This window comes from Falco punctatus, assembly GCF_963210335.1.
Source record: "Falco punctatus genome assembly, chromosome: 8".
NCBI lineage: Eukaryota > Metazoa > Chordata > Aves > Falconiformes > Falconidae > Falco > Falco punctatus.
In genome coordinates this window covers 51051595-51059309 of record NC_137588.1, presented here as the reverse complement: position 1 = coordinate 51059309, position 7715 = coordinate 51051595, and the positions used below count along the sequence as shown (strand labels likewise).

Genomic DNA, 7715 nt, shown 5'->3' with positions numbered 1-7715 from the left:
ATATATCAACATATATTTTCTTTGAGGAGTCACGTCAAATATAGCTAAGAAGTTTGCCTCCCTTGAGTTACAGAAAGCGTCGGTTCACTCCTTAAGAAAACTTTAAGCTTTTCAGCCAATTCATAGTAATCATCACAAAATAGCTGAAAAATTTTACTTCAGTCTAAAACTAACTGCTCAGCAGTTTCAGGAAAGCAAGTCCTTAAGCACCTTCGATCCATTTGAAAGATGTTACAGGTCTGCAAAAAACTCCTTCAGCCATTCCTCAGCCTTATAAAAAATGGTATTCACTTCTGATAAAATGACAAAACATTTATTAAATAAATAAATAAGCTTCAAGCCTCGAGCATGTCCTAAACAGGAGCTCTCTATAGCATGCAACTCCCTTCGCTTGCCTGAAGTTTGTTCAGAAGTGGAACATTTTCTGTTCCTGGAATACTTTTAAAAGCCATTTTAACTGTTTCTCAACAATAGCATCTTTTCCAGATCTTGCAACATAACTACTGATCTCAAACAAAAGAAGTTTATACACTAACCTGACCTGATCACTGCAAGAAACTAGAAATAACTTTCACCAGCAACAGATCCACCTTATCACAACCCTGAATAACTCCTGTCCGCCTTCTGAGCTGAAGTAACGTTTGTTGTTTCCCTGAAGGGAACCCACACGAACAAGGGAGACAGAGGCAGGTATACGCGTGAACAGCCGCCCGAATCCCACAGCTTGCCGACTGCTGGCTGTTGCAAGCAAGAGGTTGATTTGGTCCTTCTGTGAGTCTTGACCTCCCATGAAAACACGAAAATATCTCTGAGGGACTAGAAAGCGTTAAAAAAAACCCCAAAACCTTACTGATCTATACCTAAAAGATTCCAGCCCTAGAGGAGGCGGGAGCCCCCCTCACACACCGAACGCCCGCCAGGAAAACGAGCACCTAACGGCCGGTTACACACGTTACACGGTTACATACGGGCCCGGGCGTAGGCCGGCCGGCCGCCAGCTCTCCAACCAGCGGCCGCACCCAGGCCCCTCGCAGCCCCCGACCTTACTGTGGCTTTTGCCACAAGGACACAGAGGCTGCGGGCCTGAGACTCGGAGTGGAAAGCTACTGCAGCGCGGGCGCCCGCCGGGGCTAGGGACCGGCCTCCTGCGCTCGCCAGCCCGCCCGGCAACCTGAGCGCGAGGGACGGAGCGACGCCTGCCCTCAGGATACGGCACACGCCGCCAGAGGCCGCTATTGTGCCGGCTCGGCCTGTCCCCTAGCGAGGGCGCCCCGCCCCTTCCCTCTATCCGCGCCCCGTGATTGGCCCGTCTGATCGCCCCTGAGCCCCGCCCCCGGGCCGGGCGGAAGGGAGCGCGGGGGCGCCGCGGGCTGCCTGCGGGAGGGCGTTCGGCCGGTGGGCGCTGGCGCCTGGGGACCCGGGCAGCGCCTCGCCCTGACTTGGTGGCGCCGCTGAGGGGCACGCCGGCCCGGGGTCCTCTCCACCACTGAAGGGAGCGGAGCGACGGGAGCAAGGTGAGGGCGTAGAGCCGGGTCCCACCAGCGCAGCGGCGGGTATGGGCTTCTCTGCGCTGCGCCGGGCCCGTCTGTAGGGCGGCCGCGGTCTCTCCGTGCCGCCGGCGGGGCTGGCAGGTCGCTGGTCCGGCAGCGGAGCCCCCCGAGGCGGTGACGGGCAGGCCCGGGCATGTCCCGGGCAGGGGCGCGTGCGCGGTGCGCGGCCCCGCCGCTTCAGCCCGGGAGGGGGGCGGTGCGGGGCCGCCCGGCCTCGGAGGGGAGCGGGGAGAAGCGCTGTTGCGGGTGTCCGGGGGTGGCTGCGCGCACCCTTGCCTGCCGCCGGCCTGCCTTGGGGTCTGCGGGGCACCGCCGCTGCAGGCTGGCCGCCGGCGGGGGGGGTGTCTCTGCGGGGTGTGGGGCTGTGTGTGGAGCTCCCTGGGGGTGTGGGGCGGTGTGAGGGGGGCTCGGGGGGGTGGGGGGGGGTGGCGTGCCTGGTGCCTCGGAGTGTTCCGCATGTGTTGCTAATTGGTAAAAAAAAATTAGAAACGAGTCCTTCACATAGCTACAAAGAAAGGGAAGTTTCTGTTTCTGCGGTAGAGACAGCTGCAACTTGGTCAGCTCTGCCCCGTTCAGCTGTTACACTTACATTTGTTTCTTGTTACAGATGATTGAAACACTTGTGACTACTGAAGCTCAGGAGCTGCTCTACCAGCTCACAGCCCTCCTGGAGCAAGAGTTAAGATGTCAGCCAAAGGCCTCTGGCCTGAGACTAATTGAATCTGCTCATGATAATGGCCTCCGAATGACTGCAAGGCTGCGAGACTTTGAAGTGAAAGATCTCCTCAGCTTAACTCAGTTCTTTGGCTTCCATACAGAGACGTTTTCACTGGCTGTGAATTTCTTAGATAGATTCTTGTCAAAAATGAAGGTAAGGCTTTTTAAAGTATAAGCTGTCAGTCATTAGCTTCTGCTCACTGCAGTCTTGTTGCTATTATAAGTTAGAACATGTTGGGTTTAGATGGCTAAGGGTTAAGCTCCTTCCACAGATTCTGATTGCACAAGACCTAAAAAATGTCTTTCCCTGTTCAGGTTTGTAGTATTGTTAAGAAAGCTGTTACCTCTGGAGAAAAGAAGGAAGAGGGCATTGGTTTCAATTTAGGAATGCTGATAGGCTTGGAAATGCAGGCCATATTAATGGATTAGATCAAGACAGGTTGTATTGCCTGTTACATGTGTACAAGAAGACCTTAAATTACTTCTTTCTTTATTGCATTTCAACCTACCTGTAAGCCTCATGGATATAGAGAGGTTCAATGCTGTTCATCACTTAGAATCTGGTAAAACATTTAGTTGGCATTCCATTCTGCCATGCTGACCTGGGTTGGTTTTAGTTGTCTAACAAGACAGGATTACCACTGCACTATTTGGTCAAGAACAAAAGCTTGTTTTCCTTGTGTGTTAAAACAAAAATGAGAAAGCTAGATGGAGTGGATAGGAAAATCACGATTTGAAAGACTTCTGAATCCAAAATAAGCAGTAAAAGTGGGGAATGTAGTGCTATGGAATAAAATCAGTCGTTTTATATATATATGTTACATATATGTCTGTGTGTATATATATATATATACATAAAAGAGTAAAAAAAAATTTTTTTGTCGTAAACCAATGTATAAAACAGTAAGTCCTTAAAGGTTCTGATTAGGCTATTATAAAACCCCTTTAAGAAAACGGTTACGCCTCACTCAAAATATGTAGTTCTGCATTCTTGCTTTTTAGATGTAACAGTTTTCTCATCTAGTTAAATAAACAGAAGAATCTAAGTAGATAAAGGACTTACTGATCTTCAAAAAACAGAACACACACACCTGCCCCCCATAATTTTTTCCTGAAATACATTGGTGCTTACTCTTGGAAAGTAACAAGGACTTTTTTTAGGTACAGCCTAAACACTTGGGCTGTGTTGGACTCAGCTGCTTCTACTTGGCTGTGAAGGCATCAGAAGAAGAGAGAAATGTTCCCTTGGCCACTGACTTAATTCGAATAAGCCAGTATAGGTTCACCGTTTCTGATATGATGAGAATGGAGAAAATCGTATTGGAGAAGCTCTGTTGGAAAGTCAAAGCTACAACAGCCTTCCAGTTTCTACAACTATATCATTCACTTATTCATGAGAATTTAAGCTGTGAAAGGTAAAATATCTAATACCTATTTGGCTATGACTGGTTATGATGAGGAAGTCTGTGTAGAAAAGTAAGCGGGGGAATTAACTTGAGTAATTGGCCTTTCTATATTTAAAAAAAAAAACACATAAACTTTTCCCTTGTTGGTAATACCATAAATATTTTGTGGTTTAACGTTATGATAATTTTAAATGTTTGCATAAGTAGATCTGAAGAGTAGTACGCTCTGATCCAAAAACCAAACTTGCTCAATAATGATGGTATAATAAATCTCTGCTTATGCTGCACTAAGTATTGCCTCATTGCAACGATTTCAAAATCTAGCTAAGAAAAAATTCCTTTAGCTGGTAAGCACTGAAATTTCTTGTTGATAAGCCTATTTTGACAATGTGACTCTCCCCAATGGACCACAAGATTGATTTCTGGCATTAGGACTGCCAAAACTGAACACCTGTTTGACTGTAACCCTAGAACTTCTGGAACAAATGAGGCTTTTGTTTAGATAAGAAACATTCTTGCCACCTCTTCGGGTTGCCTGGGTAGTGCTATCTTGATCAAGCATGCATTTTTGTTTTAACATTCACTCATGTTTTTTATTATAGGAGAAAATACCTTAATTTTGAGAGACTTGAGACCCAGCTTAAGGCATGTCACTGCAGAATCATGTTTTCTAAAGCCAAGGTAAACTTCTTGAAAGCATGAAGACAATGAGACTGCTGAAGCTTAACAAAGCAGTGTTTTAAAATATTTTCTTTCTCTCCAGCCTTCTGTCTTGGCACTGTCTATTATGGCACTAGAGATAGAAGAACAAAAACTGCCGGAGTTGACAGAGGCATTGGAATTTCTGCAGTTGCATTCCAGGGTATGTGTAGATAGAGTTTCAGGGAAGGAGGTAAAAATGTATGCAAGGGCCTACACAGTGGGGAAGGGGGAGATCCATTGGTATATTGGTTTCTTTTATGGCTTTGTTTTTGGTTTGGGGTGGTTTTTTTCCCATTTGGCTCGGTATCCTTGGCTTCTTATTTTATGTGAAGAAGCTGAAAGTACATGTATGAAATAAGGATTTAACGACCTATTAACATATGAGATTCTGTCTTGCTCTTTAGATAAATAACAGAGAGCTGACCTTCTGGAAGGAACTGGTGTTGAAGTGCCTTACAGAATATTCTTCGAGCAAGTGTTCCAAACCAAATGTTCAGAAATTAAAATGGATTGTGTCTGGACGTACAGCACGGCAGCTTAAACATAGCTACTACAGAATAACACACCTTCCTACAATTCCAGAGACGAGCTCATAATAGGTAAGTCCTTGTAAAATAAACTTCTGATAATGTGGAAGCAATTAGCTGTTAACTACCTCAAAGTTTCTTATTCTGTATAGGTAACCTGTTGAAGACATTTAATGTAAATGTTAGGCCCATCATAGAGGCTGATCTGTTGTCATGCTCATGATTGAGCCAGTGCTGTACCTAAAGAAGTGGCAACCTGAAATATGAATGTTGGAGACAGAACTGATCCTCTGGTGTGCTGTCGGAGCAGAAATGTGTTCTACAGACATTGGGACCTCATTCAAACTAAAATGTGGAGTAAAACTGGTAAAAAGGCAGAGGAAAAAACTTGGCTTGCTCCTATCTTAAATAGAATTGGCCAAGAGGAAACAGTTCCGTATTCGAATGAATTTATTGTAATCATTCACTTAAACCACTTCAAAGGAAGATTGTTTTATACAGTTTTACTTGCATAACTGTCAGTAAACTCTAAAAACTGTAACTCTGTTTTTCATACTGCTGGTTTTGTTACTCTGTAGAAATTGTGATCTACTTGTGTTTCCTAGACTAATTCCTAAGGCTACATATTTTCTATAACAGCTGTCTTACTGCTGTCTTGCTATATTAAAGTCTGATGCTTTGTTTGGCTCTTCTGGAAAGCCCTTCAGTTGACTGGTTGGTTGTTGGTTTTTCTGTACAGGAATACAACACAATGAGGAGAGACCCATCCTGTGACCTTGTCAACAGACACATGAATCTGAGAAACAAAGTCTGAAATGTCATCTTAAAGAAGAACTCAACTCATGGGAAGAATATGTAATAAAAATACTTCCAGCAAATGTTCTTTTCATGATGATTACAACAATATTCAGTGTCAGTTTTCAGTCTTATTTGTTAGACTGTTAACTGTTCAGTGAAATGCCACAATACTGTTAAAAGGAATTTTAACATCTTATAGTTTGTAGAGCAGCTTGTATAGTCTAACCTTGGTTTACTGTAACTGCAGGTGCTGAGTTACATACTTAGTTTTAAAACTCTGGTTTACTTTCCAAAGATTACGTGACTCTACGAAAACAACATGTGCAGTAGCATAGTGCTGCAGTGTCTCTCTCACTAAAGACTAATCCTGCTCAGTATTGATGACAATAGCAAATGCTGTTTGGGCACCATCATGTGTCCACTTGTTCCTGCTGGGCGGGGCACTGGCCTTCTGCCGTAGAAGCATTAAAAATAAATAAAACTAGGCTGTGTGATATCCACTGAACATGTCAATTAGCTAGAGCAGGAGAAAAGAGAAGCCGTGTTGCATCGCCTTATAAAAGGTAAACACTAATACAGCATCAGTAGCTTCAGTGTTTTCAAAGAGGTGTAGTTTACTGAGATTAAAAATTATTTCTTGGAGTGTAAAACCTTTGTGATACCTAATGAAGGCTGAGGGAAAGTACTGGGTCACCTGCCCTAAATCTGACATGGGTTTTCTCAAGTTTCTCTGTGCAAGAGGTAAATCCTGATGCTGAATGGGTGCATTTTTATAGGCACAGTATGAGCAGGGCTAATGCCCCATCTTGGCCTATGTGTAGGAGCAATCTAGTTGAGAAACATGGAAGAGTGCTTCAACTATCATCTCTTTGATGGCAAGTTTTGTAAAATACAACTGCTTGTTTCTGAAGACTGATCAGTACTTGAGGCATATGCTTCTGGTACTAACAATGAAGTGAATAATAAGAATGTATTGTATGTAAAATGAATAGGGGTGTTGGAGGAATGTTGCTAATGGCCTCCTGAATTCTGTGTCACTGTGGAGCAGAGGCTGTTAGTGATAGGCTGTTAATTAATTGCCATATGAACCGACTTGGTGGAGAAGGAGAGATCAGATTGTTCTGAATATAGTATGGGCTTAGATGTTGGCCAACCAGTTATTTCTCCTTTATGGTAATTAGCTGAGGGGTAAACCATTCCTTGTGTATCTCAAACTGATTAAACCTTTCACAGAAGACTTCATACCAAAGCTCTATACTGGACAAATCGAGCCGCCTCATGAACTCATGGGAGTGATTACACCACATAACGTGTAATTGGGTTTTGCACCTGCCAGTGCTATTGGTGTTGTGCTGGCCTGTGAAAAGCATACAAGTGCTTCGGACAAAGGTGTGGTCAGCCTGCTGAGAGAGGTCGAGAAGATGCTGTGTGCAATAGTCATGTTTAAATATTAAGATGTACCTTTCAATTAAAGATTGAATTGTGCTTAATGGAGGAACTTTTTCCCCTGTTTGTTATAAAACATCTTACTGGGAAGCCCATAAAGTAACTTACATCTGAACAGTGTGGAAAATTTCCATGCAGGAGGCAAGAGATCATGGAGAATTTTTTTAAGAGGTTGAAGCTGCATGGGAAAGGCTAGTGAATCAACAGGAAAAACTCAAGGTGCTTGATTTAATTATTTCAACTTGGCCCATGATTAAATTATTTGAGATATGAAAGTCTAAAAATTGAAAAGACTGACTTTAAGTAGCCTTGACTGTTCAAATTTGTCATCATCTCTCTTCCATGATTTACCTAATAGTACATATCACCTGTTTCTGTACATCGCAATGAATACATGGATGCAGTGGTACATTTCACCCCCTCCTTTGGGCTACTCCGTGACATCCCCATCTGGCCTTAGCATTTGTGTAAGGAGCTGGGTGGTTAAGCACCCTTTGACCATAGGAGCAACTCTTGCGTGGCTAAGGTGGGGAATGACACTGTACCAGGAGCTCCTATTGGCTGGCCAA

The 7715-nt window shown here is 44.2% G+C and overlaps 1 protein-coding gene across 2 annotated transcripts; it reads left to right on the top strand.

Moving 5' to 3' along the window:
* The first annotated feature begins 1326 nt into the window (after window positions 1-1326).
* On the top strand, window positions 1327-7194 carry CCNG1 (cyclin G1). Of its 2 annotated transcripts, none has more exons than XM_080398265.1 (7): window positions 1327-1514; window positions 2158-2421; window positions 3429-3682; window positions 4276-4354; window positions 4437-4535; window positions 4780-4974; window positions 5642-7194. In XM_080398265.1, exons 2-6 carry the CDS (start codon window positions 2158-2160, stop codon window positions 4969-4971), a joined length of 888 nt encoding a protein of 295 aa, XP_080254391.1. In that variant the 5' UTR covers window positions 1327-1514; the 3' UTR covers window positions 4972-4974; window positions 5642-7194. The 2 variants fall into 2 exon arrangements, with proteins under 2 accessions (XP_080254391.1, XP_080254392.1); XM_080398266.1 differs by lacking the exon at window positions 5642-7194 and adding an exon at window positions 5055-5587.
* Window positions 7195-7715: the final 521 nt, after the last annotated feature.

Bases quoted from the DNA above. Each gene is read 5' to 3' on its own strand.
- CCNG1 (XM_080398265.1), top strand. From the start codon at position 2,158: ATGATTGAAACACTTGTGACTACTGAAGCTCAGGAGCTGCTCTACCAG. The intron at 4,355-4,436 runs GTAAACTTCTTG...CTTTCTCTCCAG, and splicing joins TCATGTTTTCTAAAGCCAAG to CCTTCTGTCTTGGCACTGTC. The intron at 4,536-4,779 runs GTATGTGTAGAT...CTTGCTCTTTAG, and splicing joins TTCTGCAGTTGCATTCCAGG to ATAAATAACAGAGAGCTGAC.